General features: G+C 41.8%; 1 protein-coding gene across 4 annotated transcripts in view; it reads right to left on the reverse strand.

Annotated features, from left to right (window-relative positions):
- The window catches only part of BCAS3 (BCAS3 microtubule associated cell migration factor), a 1,315,291-nt gene that overhangs the window by 688,218 nt on the left and 608,322 nt on the right, over positions 1-18,751 (reverse strand). For 3 of the 4 annotated variants that reach the window (XM_040424689.1, XM_040424687.1, XM_040424686.1), the window contains exon 17: positions 18,329-18,373. The exons of the other annotated variant lie outside the window; for it this stretch is intronic. In XM_040424689.1, coding sequence (XP_040280623.1) covers positions 18,329-18,373 — 45 coding nt within the window. The remainder of the gene's footprint in view (positions 1-18,328; positions 18,374-18,751) is intronic. 4 annotated transcript variants of the gene reach the window in all.

Consider the following 18,751-nt stretch of genomic DNA (forward strand, 5'->3'; position numbering starts at 1 on the left):
GGTGCTTATTCTGACACTAAGGCTGGGTTCACATCACATTTTTGCCATCCGCTTAATGTATAGCAAAAATGTATACATTAATAACAGATGCCTCAGACTGATGCCGTACACTGGCGCCCGTTCACCAGAGTTGCAGCGTAAAAAAAACATATACATTAACGTATGCATTTTTCAATGGACTCCTCAGGATACAAAAACGTGGAGTGCTGCACATTTGTATACATCAAACCGATAGGAAAAACGTGATGTGAACCCACTGGAGGGGGATAGGGGGGGAGCGGGGACATACTAAAATTTGTTGTGGGGCCCAGTCAGTTCTAGCTACATCACTGCAAAGCTCCTTCTCTCCTTAAGGCCTGGCCCAGCAGTGACATCATGATGTGTGTCTCACTGCTGCATCGGGCCGGAGGAGAGAAGGAGCGCAGGAGGATGAGCTGCGGTTAATGAATGACAGGACCACCGGCTCCCCTGAGCTCCAGCAATGATAGGCATGTGAGGGTGCCACATGACCCCCAGTGCCCCCCATTTAGTATAATGATCCCCAGTGACCTTTCATTCAGTATACTGACCCCCAGTGACCACCATACAGTATCATGACCCCAGTGCCCCCTACATACAGTATAACTCCCAGTGTGGGAGCCACTGGGTGTCATTATTCTGAATGGGGGGTGACTGGGGATCATTATTCTGTATAGAGGGCCACTGTGGGGTCATTATACTGTGTGTGGGGCCACTGCGGGTCATTATACTGTGTGTGGGGGCATTGGGGGGGCATTATACTGTGTGAAGGGCCACTAGTGGTCATTATACTGTATAGGGGCCAGTGGGGGTCATTATACCGTGTGGGAGCCACAGGGGGGCATATAAATGTAAAAAAATGCCTCAAGGGAGCCCACTGGGATTTATCGCCCAAGGGCCAACATAAACCTGGAGCCGGCCCTGTTTTTTGGATTACCGTATATGTTCCAAATAAAGCATCTTATACTTTAATTGGCAATGGCTTGGACTCTTCTGGCATGTTGGATAACACATTACAAATGAAAGGAAATCTGTCACCCTGAAATTCACTGTTAAACCAGGCACTCTGCTTTGTAGGACCAGTTTAGCGGAATGTAATCATCTATTTCACTTAATGGTCCATTGCGTCATTCTGGAGAAAAAGTACTTTTAATCCATATGCAAATGAGCAGTTAAGTGCTCTAAGGGCAGGCCCAAGCCACACCTGCACCTTGCTTTTCCTACTTCCTCTCCCAGCACCCCTCACACCTTCTTGACTCCCAGGTTCCTGCATATTCAGCATGGCTGGCCCTGTTAATCCTAGGGGAACTTAAAAAAAAGTTTATAAATGTTTTTAAAAATATTAAAGAAACAAAAGAAACAGAAATGAATCACCCCATTTTCCCAACTGTACATATAAAAATAAACAAAAAAATAAACATCATTACTATCACCACATACAAAAATATTAAAATTTAAAAGTATTTATCTTGTGTGGTGATGCCTGCCGCAAAAAAAAAAAAAGACAAAAAAACATAAAAAATGTCTGAATCTCCATTTTTTGGTTGCTTTGCCCTTGAAAAAATTTAATAAAATGTGATCCAAAATCATACAGTATCTAACCCAAAAATGGTACCAATGAAAACTTGTCAGAATATGGCAAAAATAGATTTTTATTCAAAGTTTTTGCAAGTAGTACAATATAATAAAAGCTATATAAATGTGTTATTGCTATAACTGTACTGACCCGCAGAATAAGGGTTCAGTTTTGGCACCTAATGAACTCTGTAATAATGAAACACAAAAAAACAATGGCGGAATTGAATATGAAACGATAGACTCAAGCAATATACTTCACCTTTTAACTCTACTAGTGTGTATATGGGTTGTATAAAGCTGATATGCATTCTTCAGAGTTACAGATAGCGGTTATTTTTATATACCCATCCATAAGACTGAATTTAAAAACTGAAAGGTAGTGGAAAATCCTCTCTCTTGTGCATTCTAAAACATCTTTATGGTGGTTATAGCATTCCTACCCAGTGAGGTTAAGAGATGTCATCTGTGTGCCAACAATGCTGATGTTCTATATTATGGACTTATATGAGGCAGCCTTGTTCTGCTGGTGACCTTCTGTACTTTACTCCCCTTTAAACTGTCAGCACTTTGTAAATTATACCCAGGGCTAAAATCAAAAGACAGGTTAGGCATCACATTTAAAAATAACTTCAAGGAGGTATTGTGCAAGGGGTCAGTTTCAGGACTTTCAGCAGACTTGTAGATTTACACACTGTTACTGATGAAAAATAATACTAGATTCACATTTACACCCAAGGGTTTAGGTCATATGCAGAATAAAAGCACATGACCTGCTCGTGGGTTCAAGCCACAGCATCTTACCTGTGCACAGAACTATTGTTCATTTTTTTTTATTGTTCTTGGACGCAAGAAGTACATGAAATGTCACCAACGCTGTATAGTGGCATAGTTTATGCAGACTACAGACTGCTGTAATGGTCTGCAGCCTGCTGACAGGCTGCCAGGAAGCCACAGGGAATTTAAACAGCGGCTATTCAGATTTGGTTAATAATGATATCTGAGGAAACTGCTGAAAATGTGGTTTTATACTAGTTAACAATGTATTGAATATAAAAATGCATGTGCGTCCATGTAATAAAAGAAAGCAGCTTAGCAGTCTTGTCACTTTGAAAAACACTGGACATTGATGCACCTCTAAAAACTGCTATAATCCAAACACTTTTTTTCTTATATATCAGTGTTTTCAATGTACGTCCCAGTAGGTTTTGCTCGATATCAGGTTAATTTCACAACTAAAGACTAAATTTATCATTCCCCCCACGTCATTAAAAAATTTGCAAACATCGTGTTTGTGACTTTTTAAATGCTACCTGTGACAAAGTGACTCATTTTATTGCAAGTAGAATTTTTACACCACCCTCGCGACTTTCCCAAAAAGGGTGTGTGGTGAGGGTGGAGAGGGGGCAACACATTTATCTCATTTGCGACAGTTTTCTAGCGCAAATGAAAACGCTCTAAGCTGCCGTAGACTTCATTCATAGACTTCATAGACTGCCGGAGGATGTCAGAAGCCAGTCTTTGATAAATCTCTCTCCTTGTTCTCAAAGTGGCACTCTATAAATTGCATCATTTACAACAATCTTTTAGTCTTTTAACCCAATTTGGAAGAGTTTGCTCTTGTTCAACATGTCTCTGCAAGTTGCACAAGTTACGAAAGGAAAGTTGGTTGTAGAAGAAAGAAGGTGCTTCTCATGCTGTGCCGCCCAGCAAAATACAACAACTGCATCAAAATTCAATGTGTAGTATAAATTTTGTCTCATTCACTAGGGTGTTAAAGCAGATTACAGTAATTGCTCTGATGTACCCTCTGAGATGAGTTTCGAAGAGCTGGTGGCTTCTAAAGGATTTTCATTAGGGATGAGCGAACTTGTGTTTTCAAGTTCGGCGTACAAGGTTTGGGTTCGGATTATCTAAGAATTCTGTTATGGAATCCGCTACCACAGACCATAACTTATAGTCTGTGTTAGCGGAATCCATAACGGAATTCATAGATAACTCGAATCTTGTACTCCGAACTTGAAAACACAAGTTAGCTCATCCCTAATCTTCATGTCTCAGTTGGGTTTTATCATATCGTTTGATCCCCACTTGGGGCTAGCAGTGTGTATTTTAGTATATTGGAGATGTTTACTCATCGTATTATTTCTTCATTTGCAACCCTACACAGTATTTCTTTGCACCAGACCTGGTGCTTATCGAGACTAGATATAGATTTTTCTATGATCCTGCCCACCACCTTTACAATGTTTTTAATTTGTTTTGTGGTCTTTTAAAACTGTGATGAGTATTTGTATTTATGGTTCATTAATTAAGATATTTTCCAGATGAATTATTTTTTGGCGATATTGTGCTGCTATTGTTATCATCATGTTCTGATGTAGACGTCCATATTTAAAAAGACTATCTGCTACACAAAATACCTTTGAATGAAGACTCGAAAAGGAGGTTCCACTGCTGAGGGGGAGGTGAGAAGATTGATATACAGTTTTATGCGAAAAGAGTCTGTAAAACTAGTAATTTATACATTTGAATCGCTGCTGTTTTGGGGCTTCAGTGGGCAGTTTTATTTATAACTGACAGCTATCTCTATATACATATGAAATTACTGGGTGAGACTGCCCACTGCCATCATTAATCGACAGTGAGCAGGATTTTTTTATTTATAAAAAAAATGCATAATACACTGAATCTCACAAAACTATGGGAGAGATCATCATCTCCCTGCACTTTTTTTTTACGTCGCTGCAACCAAATATTGTTGCAAGTGGCATTTTTACACCACCCTCACCAGTTTTCTGAAAGAGGGCAAGGCGAGGGTGGGGAGGGGGAGTGACCAGTTGCCGCAACAATTTATCTTAATTTTTGCCAGTTTTCTGGAGCAAATGAAGACAGAAATCTACGGCAGCTCTGAGCTCTACATGCAGAAAACACCTCCACAGTATGAAAACGATGGATGGCTATTGCGATCGCTTGTCCTCATACAGCTGCATTGTTTCTGGTCAGCAGATCACCATTTAGACAGCACGAACTGCTGCCCAGAAACGATAATTTATGTGCTTGCACGAACAGGATCACTCGATGAACGATCACTCGCTCGTTCATCGGATAATCTGTGGCACATTTAGATGGGCAGATAGTCAAGAGCGAACATTTGCAGGAACATTTGTTCCCAATAATATGCCCACATATCTGGGCGTCTAAATCCACCTTTACATAGTAGATCATTAACACTTACATACCAATATACAGTATATCTACATCTAATTCATGACAACTCATATGAATGGATTCTGAATAAGAGTACATTACCAAAACAAGACCCAGCTTGCAAGTATGGTTGTGCTATTTCTGAGCAGAAAAGTGTTCCTAATTTTCAATTTAACCAGATAGTAACTAAATCCTGTACAAAAGTGATCAATGAACAACACAGTAATGTAATGTTTTACATCTGCAGCAGAGATCCCCAGCAGGCTGTTCCGGCAGAGAACAGCCTGCCAGAGTTCTCCTGATCCTCCACTCCCAGATACTGCCAGATATTGACTAGCAGAGATGCAGACACTACCTGAAAAATATGCCGGGAATCAGCCAGACAAAAAAACGCTGCAAGCAACATTTTTTGTCGGATCCATTCCCTGGATTCTATGCTGGAACAGCCTGCCAGATAGGACAGCCGCAGATGTGAAAGTAGCCTTAGCCATTAGTAGTACGGATGCAAAGCTGCCCTGCAGATTGATGGGTGAAGCCACTGGATCTTGTAGGAGTGCTCATAGAGTGCTTTGATCATAATAACTTGTTGGGCAGCAGGTCAATCATTTTTCCACTTGTACAGAAGGCTCATAAATGATGTATTATAACAGGGCTGGCCAATCTGCGGCTCTCCAGCTGTTGCAAAACTACAACTCCCAGCATGCCTAGACTGCTTACAGCTATCAGCCTACAGCAGGGCATGGTGGGAATTGTAGTTTTACAACAGCTGGAGAGCCGCAGGTTGGCCATCCCTGCATTATAAGATAGATAAACAGGAGGAGGACCAATAAAAATATTCAAGAGTATTTATTTGGAATGAGAAAGACATAACAACCAGGAAGATTACATATAAGATATTATCACAATTACAAATTAAGATAACAATAACCCTTACATTAAAAAAAAACACATTAAAAATTACTATCCTGAAACATCAATAACCCTTACATAGCACAATACGTATAAAAGATGACTGGCCCCAAAACAGCATTGAAAATCATCAGGTAGCTAAGACAATGATATTAATAAGATAAGCATTTAGACTCAAGAAGAGCCATGCAATGTCTTAGATGGAAACAAGACATGCAAGGTAAAAACAAAGAACATGCTATGGTTTTGGTAATATGGTAGAGCTAGACCAACATGCAATAAGTAACACACAAAGCATTAAAGGGCTTGTGCCAAGTTTCTACAGTATAGGAGATAAGCATCTGCTTAATGGGAGACTAACTGCTGGGATCTCTCCATTCATGAGAAAAGGGATTCTGAGTCCCTGTATGAATGAAGCAGCAGGTTGTGCACGTCCATGGTATTTTCATTCTCCACAGGGCTCACAGGGATAGCCAAGTAAAGGGCTTATATATGTCCGTCAGCAGAAATGAGTGAACTGCCTGTACATTTATCCGGTGGCACAGGCCCCCCATGAATAGATGGTGTTCCAGGAGACAGATCTCCACCAATCAGATACTAATACGCTATCCTGTGGATAAGGGATGTTACGCACTTGGCACAATCCCTTTTGAATCACCTGAACACACAACAAATCGCTCCAAGATAAAGGCACCAAATTGTCTTTAAATGGAAACTGGAAGTTTACTTAAGGAACGGTATACCATACAACATAAGGAAGGACCAGTCATTTTTACACTATGAGAGCAGCTCAACATGAGTTTTATGAAGCGTGCATCCTATTTTTCAAGTGTGCACGAGTTTCCAAACATTTTCAATTACTTTAGATTCCTATAACTAATGCCATAATAGTTAGAACATGTTGTAGTTTGCACCCAAAAAGAAAAAAGGGGTTCATAAGATTGGCTATCACCTCCTCATAAATCCATCCTCTTTAATAACTGTCAAAATTCGATCCTCTTTAAAAACTGTGATTGTCTAATAATTCTTGAGTGTTTTATTTTATTTTATAAAACATGAGGCGCTGGGGGCAATATGGACATGCTGGAGGCTGATATAGGGGCAATATGGACATGCTGGAGGCTGATATGGGGGCAATATGGACATGCTGGAGGCTGATATGGGGGCAATATGGAGATGATGGGGGCAATATGGACATGCTGGAGGCTGATATGGGGGCAATATAGAGATGCAGTGGGCAATATGGAGATGCTGGAGGATGATATGGGGGCAATATGGAGATGCTGGGGGCTCATCTGGGGCAATATGGAGATGCTGAGGCAATATGGGGTTGCTGGGGGCTAATATGAGGGGTAATGGGGGCTGATATGAGGCAATGGGGACTGCTGGGGGCTGATTAAGACCGCTAGGGACTGATGAGAGGCATGAGGCTCTTATCTGAGGTCTGATTGGGGGTCTGATCTGAGGTCTTGTTGGGGTCTGATTAACATCGGGGATCTGATTAGTGGTGCGTCTTATAGGGCGAAAAATATGGTACATAGCAAAAGCTCCATCTTGTTTCCATTAACTACCAGGGTGAATGCTGCCCATCAGGATATGGAATATTAGATCTATTTTATCTTATAAGGAGAAAGGAAAGCAGCTGCAGAGTGAATCCTGGTTTTGAAGTCTAGGCCACTAGTGACGAAATGGCCTACCAGAGCACTAGAGGATCCTCTGATAGACCAAAATAATGGAGCCCTAGTAGAACAGGGTCATTAAACTCCTATATCAGTGGTGGTGAACCTATGGTACGGGTGCCAAAGGTGGCACTCAGAGCCCTCACTGTGTGTACCCGCACCCTGGAAAAAGTCTATGATGTACCAATATGCCATAGACTGTTAATGTCATTTATCAGTCCAGGACGCACTATGAATGGTACAGGCAGCGCATTGAATGTAGGTAGGCGATTATAGCTAAATTATAAAGTACATGGAAGATATACTATATTGGACTGTAGTATTCAGGGTAAAAGGTTTTACATGATCATACTTGTATTTGTATTATACTTTTATCCATTTCTTTGTACCAGATATTACAAGCTTATGGACAGTGAAGGCACAACATGTAAAAAAGGCAGCTCATTGTGGCTTCTCTTTTTCCTAAAGGGACAATTACAATTCAAAACACTATTCTTTGCAGAAAGCAGTTATTAAAGGTTGGAAAAACAGAAATCAAGTCTCTAAACCTCTCCCTACAGTGTATGTGTACAGATGTGCTTAACACTGCAGACTAACCACTGAACAATGGTCCTGTTCCAGTCCCCACACATCCCCTGGTGGGACATGAGACAGCTTCTTCAGCAAACATACTGTGAAATCTCATGCACAACATGCAATAATCTGTCACATTTCCATTCACTATGCTGTCATAATTATAGTCCTTATTAAAACCGTAATGAAAACAATATGTTATACGAGGTAAATGCAGAAAACACACTATTTTCCTTCCACTATAATGAATGTGTAGGCGCTCTAAGACCTCCTTTTTTTCCCCTCACAAGCCACCAAGAGAATCAAACCAACCACAAAGCAGTCTTGGGAAGGCAACCAGTGATTTAAAACTCCATTGTACTGCACACATGCCTCTTTAATCTGTGCCTTTTAATCTTGTTTCAGACCAAAGATCAGTGCTGGCTGACAACTGCCTGTCTTAATTGGCACTGACCCAGTGGTCAGTCAAAATGTGAGAAGGAAAAGCTATAATTCAGCAAAATAAATATGTGCACTGAAACTTCAGGACATGTAAAGTTATTATTTCTACTGAAACCAGGGCAGGACAATTTAGTAAAGTAAAACAATTTAGGAAGGTAATTCCAAATCAACATTAGATTTTAGGTTTCTGTGTTAATTACTAGGGCTGCAGCAAATTATTATTTTAGCAATCGAGTATTCTACTGATTATTTTTACGAATAATCAAGTACTCTAATAAGAAAAAATGAATTAATAGACTATTTTCCTTTATAAAAACTCATCAGATCCTCTGCCATCAGTCCCCAACACCCTTCGTTCCACCCTGTGCGATCAGCCCAAGTGAATCAGTTCCCCCCAGTGCCATCAGCTCCATTATCCCCCAGTGCCATCAGCCCCCCCGTGCCATCAGCCCCTTCCCCCAGTCCCTTCAGCTCTCCTCCACCCCAGTGCCTTCAGGTCCATTCCCCCAGTGCCATTAGCCCCTCCATGCCATCCATTGCCCCTCACTCACCCAGTGCCTCCATGCCATTCATTGCCATGTGTTGTCCCCCACTGCTATCAGATTAGCCCCTCCATGCTATGTCCTCCACTCCCCCAGTGCCATCATATCAGCCCCTCCATGTCATGTCCCCCACTTCCCTAGTGTCATCAGCCCCTCCATGCCATCCATTGCCATGCCCCCCAATCCCCCAGTGCCTCCATGCCATCCATTGCCAATTGCCATGTCCCCAACTCCCCCAGTGCCATCAGATATCAATAGCCCCTCCATGCCATTGCCATCCATGTCACCCAGAGTCATCCGCCCCTTCAAATCACAGGTGCCCCCTTTAAATCATCAATATCAGACCCATACCCGCCAGATTCAGGCCCCTGCTAGTGATAACTTTATACTTACCTTTCCTGGCAGTGTGCTGACATGGAATCCGCAGGAGATGGACCGCATCTTCTTCCCAGCATGCACTGGGAGGGACCTGACGTCACACACAGCGTAAGCCAGCGCGCTGACTATGTGTGCACGCAAGGCACTGCAGTGCGGTGCCAACAGGAGGCCATTAAGCGGTGAGTGAAAGGTTTCACTTCACTCACGCTCCGTGGTCATGTGATTTATACAAATCCTCGATACAGGGAAACTGTATTGAGGACTTTTTTGCATCAATAAGTCATTGCAGCCCTATTAATTACTAATAAATTGTGGTTTGATTGTTACATTGGTCACAGTTATAGATAAACACAATCCAACTTAACTAATAAAACACAAACAGTTGTGCTATTCATGTCTTTTATTGAGCACATTCAGTAAACGCCCACAGTGCAGAGAGAAAATTAAGTGAACCTTTGAATTTAACAACCTGTAGATCTCACTCTAGCAGCAATCATCCACACCAAATGTTTTCTGCAAAAAAGATTTACACAATGTTAAAGGGGTTGTCCAATTTACTTTTATTGATGACCTATCCTTAGGATAGGTCCTCAATATAAGATTGACGAGGGTTTTCAGCTGGTTGAAGAGAAGGCACGCACCTTACAAGTGCAGCTCTCTCTTCATTGGAACGAGACATCCCATCAAAATGAATGGGGAGGCTTAGGTGTAAATATACACGCTCACTACTGCAGTTGAGTTAAAGTCAGGACTCTGACTTTGTCATTTCAAAAAACAAATCTGCTTCTTCTTCAACCATTCTTTAGCTGGATTTACTTCTACTGCTTCTTGCAGCACTTGTCTCTTCAGCTTGAGGTCATGGACTGCTGTCTTTACATTGTACTGTAAAATGTTTCCTACACCTTAGAGTTTATTGCTTCAACAAAGACTGCATGACATCCAGGCCCTGAGGAGGCAAAGAAGACCTAAACAGGACGCTCCCTCCACTGCTTCACAGTTAGGATGAATCTTTGGTGTGCAGTGATTTTTTCCCACCTTACATAACATTGTGCATTTATGCAAAAAAAAAATTTTTTTGTCTTATCTGTCAATAGAACACTTTCCTAGAATCATTATGGAACATCCAGGTGGTCTCGGGCAAACTTAAGATGGCCCACAACCTTTTTTGGAAAGAAGAAGCTTCCTTCATGGTCTCCTGCCATGAACAATCTCCCTGTTCAGTGTTTTTCTAATAGTGGACAAGAGGTTTTTGTAGATTGTAGAGTCTTAGGTTTTTGCTGTTATCCATGGGTTCTTTTTAACCCAAGTCCTATGATCTGCTGAACTAACGCCACCTGTCCATGTTGCACAATACCTGCTCTTCCATACAAGTAGCTTAATGGATCCACCTCAACAGCTAACAACACAAAAAGATTGTGCTCTTGGTGTAATTATAACAGAACACCCAGTACCAACAGTTCAGATTTTTCTTCATTTGTCTAATCGTGGATTGATGTACATGCAGGTCTTTAGCAAGGCTTTTGAAGCCTTTACTTAGCTTCATGCATCTTTATAACGCATCTTCTGAGGTCTTCAAAAAGTTGTGTTGTCTTGAGAAGCACAGAGTTGTCAGAAACCAGATTTCGTGTGCCTTTATTTAATGGACAAAGCATCTGTCGATCCCCATACTTTCAAACTCATCTTCTTAACTGAAATACCTTTTGCCAATTAGTTCATGGATAAGTCATTAACAGAGGGGCAATGTGAATGCTTGTTCAATGTACTCAATAAAAGACATGAATGGTAAAACTGTGTGTGTGTTATCAGTTTAGTTAGATTGTATCTGTCCTTAGTTGTGACTAAGATATCAATGAGATCACATTTTATCAGTTATCAATGCAGAAATCCAAGTTCACTTTTACTTGTAACTGTAGAGTTAAAGGAGTAATCCTATCCTTATGACAGGCCAAAAATATTAGATTTCTGGGGGTCCAATCCTCTGAACCAAAACTCAGCAGGCCATCAGCTTTAAAACGCTGAATTACATCTTGTTATATTATATGCTGAACCCAACAATAAAACAGTAAGCTTCTTTTAAGCTCTCTCTAGTGGAGGTTGCAGACAGCTAGAATTTTAGCACCTAACTCCAGCCACATAAATAGCTGTTGGATGTAAAATGGTAAAAATTCACTAGAATTTTTTTCTGGAATTATAAAAAATGGTCTATGATTTCCAGAAACACCACTACTCTTGTCCATGAACTATAGATCATATTACAGTTAATCTCAATTCAAGTGAAAGAGTTGTAGTTAGGATTTTCTTCAGCCAGAGCAAAGATTCAGTATATTGTACTAACCCTGTCTAGCCCCAATCAATGTTCTCCTGCTAAGCTGTATATATATGAGGGAAAACTGGAAAAAAAGCGGCTTCTGGAAAATAACTGATACTTTTTCCAATCTAGGACAAACCCTTTAACACTCATCCTCACTGTTAAATATCACTCATGGGTATTATTTTAACTTCACCAGATTGTGCTTTTGTCATGACAGTAGGCATAATTACTACATGCAAGCTAGTTCTTAAGACTTCAGATTTGTTATGTCAATTGGTATTTTCTTTCCAATTCTTTGATACACACAATAAACACTGCTCAAAAAAATAAAGGGAACACAAAAATAACACATCCTAGATCTGAATTAATTAAATATTCTTCTGAAATACTTTGTTCTTTACATAGTTGAATGTGCTGACAACAAAATCACACAAAAGAAAAAAATGGAAATCAAATTTTTTACCCCATGGAGGTCTGGATTTGGAGTCACCCTCAAAATTAAAGTGGAAAAACACACTACAGGCTGATCCAACTTTGATGTAATGTCCTTAAAACAAGTCAAAATGAGGTTCAGTAGTGTGTGTGGCCTCCACGTGCCTGTATGACCTCCCTACAATGCCTGTGCATGCTCCTGATGAGGTGGCGGACGGTCTCCTGAGGGATCTCCTCCCAGACCTGGACTAAAGCATCTGCCAACTCCTGGACAGTCTGTGGTGCAATGTGACGTTGGTGGATAGAGCGAGACGTGGTGTGCCAGATGTGCTCAATTGGATTCAGGTCTGGGGAACGGGCGGGCCAGTCCATAGCATCAATGCCTTCGTCTTGCAGGAACTGCTGACACACTCCAGCCACATGAGGTCTAGCATTGTCTTGCATTAGGAGGAAACCAGGGCCAACCGCACCAGCATATGGTCTCACATGGGGTCTGAGGATCTCATCTCGGTACCTAATGGCAGTCAGGCTACCTCTGGCTGTGCGGCCCTCCAAAGAAATGCCACCCCACACCATTACTGACCTAATGCCAAACCGGTCATGCTGGAGGATGTTGCAGGCAGCAGAACGTTCTCCACGGCGTCTCCAGACTCTGTCACGTCTGTCACATGTGCTCAGTGTGAACCTGCTTTCATCTGTGAAGAGCACATGGCGCCAGTGGCGAATTTGCCAATCTTGGTGTTTTCTGGCAAATGCCAAACGTCCTGCACGGTGTTGGGCTGTAAGCACAACCCCCACCTGTGGACGTCGGGCCCTCATATCACCCTCATGGAGTCTGTTTCTGACCGTTTGAGCAGACACATGCACATTTGTGGCCTGCTGGAGATGATTTTGCAGGGCCCTGGCAGTGCCCCTCCTGTTCCTCCTTGCACAAAGGCGGAGGTAGTGGTCCTGCTGCTGGGTTGTTGCCCTCCTACGGCCTCCTCCACGTCTCCTGATGTACTGGCCTGTCTCCTGGTAGCGCCTCCATGCTCTGGACACTACGCTGACAGACACAGCAAACCGTCTTGCCACAGCTCGCATTGATGTGCCATCCTGGATAAGCTGCACTACCTGAGCCACTTGTGTGGGTTGTAGACTCCGTCTCATGCTACCACTAGAGTGAAAGCACCGCCAGCATTCAAAAGTGACCAAAACATCAGCCAGGAAGCATAGGAACTGAGAAGTGGTCTGTTGTCACCACCTGCAGAACCACTCCTTTATTGGGGGTGTCTTGCTAATTGCCTATAATTTTCACCTGTTGTCTATCCCATTTGCACAACAGCATGTGAAATTGATTGTCACTCAGTGTTGCTTCCTAAGTGGACAGTTTGATTTCACAGAAGTGTGATTGACTTGGAGTTACATTGTGTTGTTTAAGTGTTCCCTTTATTTTTTTGAGCAGTGTATAAAAATACTGTTGTACTATCTGAAAGAACCTTCACTGCTTTCTAACAGGCAGCTAAATTTTTAGGCAGTGGCAGTACTTTCAAGATAACCTTAAAGGATAACTGTCATTTTTTTTTTGGAGTATTGGATTGTGGTGATTAATATCACCTTGGTGGCCCTATTTAAACTTTTCACTGTGTATTCAATTACCCCTTAATTCCACATTTTTGTTCCCTGTACTGCCTATTTTTACCTGTGCTTAAAATAGGGTTGCTAGGCATGGTCCGTCTATCTGTTGAAGGACGGAGGACGCTGCGTGCAAGGTCACATTACTGACACCCAGGGACTGTAAGTAAATGATTAAAGCCAGGTCCTCCCCAGCAGCTGATAACAGTGCCTGGGCTGTGTGCACTTCTCCCTGTCCCTGCGCTTGGCAGACGCTCCCTCACTCAGCAGAGCTGGAGGATGCAGAGTTGAAGCAGCGCAGACAGGGGAAGGGAGATCTGCCATCTGCTCAGTGTATAAATAAAAGCAACATGTGGTAAGAGGACCCCTTTGTGCTACAGGAGATTAACCCTTTAGGGGGAGGGCTCTGGTTACTGACACTTTTGGGGGGCTATTGTTAATAGCTAGTGAGGGCAGGCGGGATTAGCCTCAGGGTGAGGGCAGTGGCGGCCATCTTAACTGAATAGTGAAATTGCAGTTTTATGCAGACTGGTTGCTAAGGGCTGAATCTTATTAAATATGGGGTAAGTCAGTCTAATAGTAACTGATTCTGGAATATCATGTTATTAGTAACTACATATATGAAAATTGAAATTAGGGTCTAAATGTGACAGTTATCCTTTAATATCAACTTTAACGTAAAGTAAGAAATACTAAACAAAAAAAATCTACAAACAGGGGTTTATATCAGTGTTCTTCAACTCCAGTCCTCAGGGCCTATGTGTCGTCCATGATTTGAGAATATCCTGCAGAATGAATACCTGTGGAAAATCCTGATGCATTGATACTAATGATATCACCTGATCAATACTAAGGAAATCCAGAAAACATGACTGGTAGGTGGGCCCTGAGGACTGGAGCTGAGGAACACTGGTTTATATCACCTATAAAACTGGCTATGCACTTTTAATAGCTTTATGTCGAAAAACAGCAATTCCTAAAGAAACTCCATACACACTTGACTTGTCAATGCATGCATGTGTTTTCAGTGGGGAAAGGTGAATAAACTGCTACTAGACACCTCTTGTGGCAGCTTATCTTCTGTAAGAACAAATGCTTGGGCATGATGAATTTCAACATTCTGATCCTTCTATCCACCGACATATGCCAAATAAAGGTTAGCTGATTTCATATAAATTATATAGCACCGCACAACAATGATTTTGCTACTGAGAGAAAAACATGTGATTTATACTAAAAGGATCATGCTAATTCCAAATATGAACTCGGAATTTGCCTGACACGTCTAGATTTTAAGTTATACATGCAAAGCCTATTCAGTTATAATATTAATACATTATATTGGAGATATTCCAATGGACATGTGCAGACCTGTTCGGACGCACTCAGGCTGATGTCAGCAATAAGTATATAGGGCAAGCTGGACAGATTTTGATAAAGTGATCTGTTATAGTGCTATCAGTTTTGAAACTTAAGATCGAATGTTATAACAGTCCAGACAATTTCTGCTACAAACAGTGGATGTAAAAAGTCTACACACCCCTGTTAAAATGTCAGGTTTCTGTGATGTAAAAAAAAATGAGACAAAGATAAATCATTTCAGAACTTTTTCCACTCAATTGAAAAACAAGCTGAAATCTTTTAGGTAGAGGGAAGAAATAATATAAAAATAAAATAATATGGTTGCATAAGTGTGCACACCCTTAAACTAATACTTTGTTGAAGCACCTTTTGATTTTATTACAGCACTCAGTGTTTTTGGGTATAAGTCTATCAGCCTGGCACATTTTGACTTGGCAACATTTGCCCACTCTTCTTTTCAAAAACACTCCAAATCTGTCAGATTGCGAGGGCATCTCCTGTGCACAGCCCTCTTCAGATCACCCCACAGATTTTCAATCGGATTCAGGTCTGGGCTCTGGCTGGACCATTCCAAAACTTTAATCTTCTTCTGGTGAAGCCATTCCTTTGTTGATTTGGATGTATGCTATGGGTCGTTGTCATGCTGAAAGATGAAGTTCCTCTTCATGTTCAGCTTTCTAGCAGAAGCCTGAAGGTTTTGTGCCAATATTGACTGGTATTTGAAACTGTTCATAATTCCCTCTAGCTTAACTAAGGCCCCAGTTCCAGCTGAAGAAAAACAGCCCCAAAGCATGATGCTGCCACCACCATGCTGCACTGTGGGTATGGTGTTCTTTTGGTGATGTGCAGTGTTGTTTTTGCGCCAAACATATCTTTTGGAATTATGGCCAAAAAGTTCAACCTTGGTTTCATCAGACCATAACACCTTTTCCCACATGCTTTTGGGAAACTTCAGATGTGTTTTTGCAAAATGTAGCCTGGCTCGGATGTTTTTCTTCGTAAGAAAAGGCTTTGCCACTTTACCCCATAGCCCAGACATATGAAGAATAAGGGAGATTGTTGTCACATGTACCACACAGCCAGTACTTGCCAGATATTACTGCAGCTCCTTTAATGTTGCTGTAGGCCTCTTGGTAGCCTCCCAGATCAGTTTTCTTCTCATCTTTTCATCAATTTTGGAGGGATGTCCAGTTCTTGGTAATGTCACTGTTGTGCCATATTTTCTCTACTTGATGATGACTGTCTTCACTGTGTTCCATGGTATATCTAATGCCTTGGAAATTATTTTGTACCCTTCTCCTGACTGATACCTTTTAACAATTAGATCCATCTGATGTTTTGGAATCTCTCTGTGGACCATGGCTTTTGCTGTGGGATGCGACTAAGAAAATTTTCTTCCCTCCATCTAAAAGATTTCAGTTTGTTTTTCAATTGAGTGGTACAGTTAATAGGTCACATTAAAGGTGGAAAAAGTTATAAAATGATTTATCTTTGTCTCATTTTATTACATCACAGAAACATTTTAACAGGGGTGTGTAGACTTTTTATATCCACTATATGTGGCAAATATACTACTTATGATCAGCGCAAGAATCTGACAAAGCGAGTGTGTCTTGCAGCTAGGGATGCATTTGTGCTAGTAGTGCAGAACATTCTTGGGAAGAGACAAGCTGCAAAAACTATGCTGAATTAGAAGACAACATGCTTAAAGCATATGAACAACTTGGCTGCCGAATGTCATTGAAAGTGCATTTATTACATTCCCATCTTGACTTTTTCCCACTTAATTTGGGACACATAAGTGACGAACATGGAGAGCGGTTCCATAAAGATATTTCTACAATGGAAAACAGGTATCAAATCCGCTGGAATCCCAACATGATGGGGGACTACTGCTGGTTTTTGCAACGGGAAAATATGACCTACAGCACTTTTAACAGTACTGGGCCTTGCTCAAGTAAGACTTTTAAACTGAAAAACAAGACTTTTAGAAATTTTGCTATTCCATTACATTTTCATACACTGTTTACAACGCAAACTTTGATGTAGATCAGGTAATTGTTGGAGTAAAACTCGTTCTGTTCAAAATTATTCAATGCTTTCCAACTGCTTAAAGGGACTCTGTCACCACTTTCTAACCCCCCCTTTTAAAAGTATTGTTATCTCCATGGCGCCCCTGTGATTACAAAGGTGTTGTTAGAAGATAAATTCGCCGTCTCCTTTTGATAAAAAGAGCTTTTATCTAACCTGTCAATCTTCTTGATAAGGTGCCCAGGGCGTTTCTGTTGGTCTCAAGCTGCCGCCCGCCGCCGCCGCTGTTGGTGCCCAGCTCCTCCCCTGATGCTTTCAGCGCCGCCTGAATATAATGAAATACGCCTCCGGCTCTCGCTCAGTGCCCCCTCCTTTTAAAAGATCCCGCGCGTGCGCACAGGCCTGTGCCTGATGCGCCCGTGCGGACATTTACAATCAGCCTCATTGAGCGAAGTGCGCATGCGCGCACTTCGCTCAACCTCCTCATCAGACGAGCACTGCAGCCGGCCGGCTGCAGTGCTCGTCTGATGAGGAGGTTGAGCGAAGTGCGCGCATGCGCACTTCGCTCAATGAGGCTGATTGTAAATGTCCGCACGGGCGCATCAGGCACAGGCCTGTGCGCACGCGCGGGATCTTTTAAAAGGAGGGGGCACTGAGCGAGAGCCGGAGGCGTATTTCATTATATTCAGGCGGCGCTGAAAGCATCAGGGGAGGAGCTGGGCACCAACAGCGGCGGCGGCGGGCGGCAGCTTGAGACCAACAGAAACGCCCTGGGCACCTTATCAAGAAGATTGACAGGTTAGATAAAAGCTCTTTTTATCAAAAGGAGACGGCGAATTTATCTTCTAACAACACCTTTGTAATCACAGGGGCGCCATGGAGATAACAATACTTTTAAAAGGGGGGGTTAGAAAGTGGTGACAGAGTCCCTTTAATTCATTTAGGCATACTTATGCATAGCAGAATTTTGTGTTACAACAATTCTCACTTCGGATTTCTAATTCGCACACTCGATTTAGTATAGGACAAATGTTTTTTGCTCAGTAGCACACAAAAAGTATTTTTTTGTTGTGTGGTAGCCAATCCCACCATCATCAGCACGTTTGGCCTATGTCTAATGGCCACCTTAATCTCTATAACAATAAGGTGCCTCCATCAAACCAATGTTTCACCAAGTAAAATACAAGAAAATGACTAAAGCCAGATAACAGAACATGAATTATAAGCATGCTGGGGAGGGAATCAGAACTTACCAAGGAGCTTTAATGGAAAAACATCCTGCTCCAAACAGGTAAGGACTTCACATAGGAGGGGAAAAGGCAAAACATATTAGATAAAGAAACCTTATCAACATACATTGCTTAAATCATGTTAATTAGGTTGACGGAAAATAAATGAAATATAACACATCTGTACATCATAAAACTACTGATGATGTCTAGCCTTACATACATGCCTTAATAATAATGAACAGGTTATCACTCAACCTTAGGGCTCATTCAGACGGCCGTATGCTGGCCGCAAAAATGTGGATCCGTTTTTTTGCGGATTAGATGCTGTCCCATTCACTTTTATGGGACCCTTTTCTTCCATTGCACGGCTCAGCAAAAAAATGAAACATGTCCTATACTTGTCTGTGAAAATCAGGACATGGCCCTAATGAAGTCTTTGGATCA

This window comes from Bufo bufo, chromosome 3 (assembly GCF_905171765.1).
Source record: "Bufo bufo chromosome 3, aBufBuf1.1, whole genome shotgun sequence".
NCBI classification, from domain to species: Eukaryota; Metazoa; Chordata; class Amphibia; order Anura; family Bufonidae; genus Bufo; species Bufo bufo.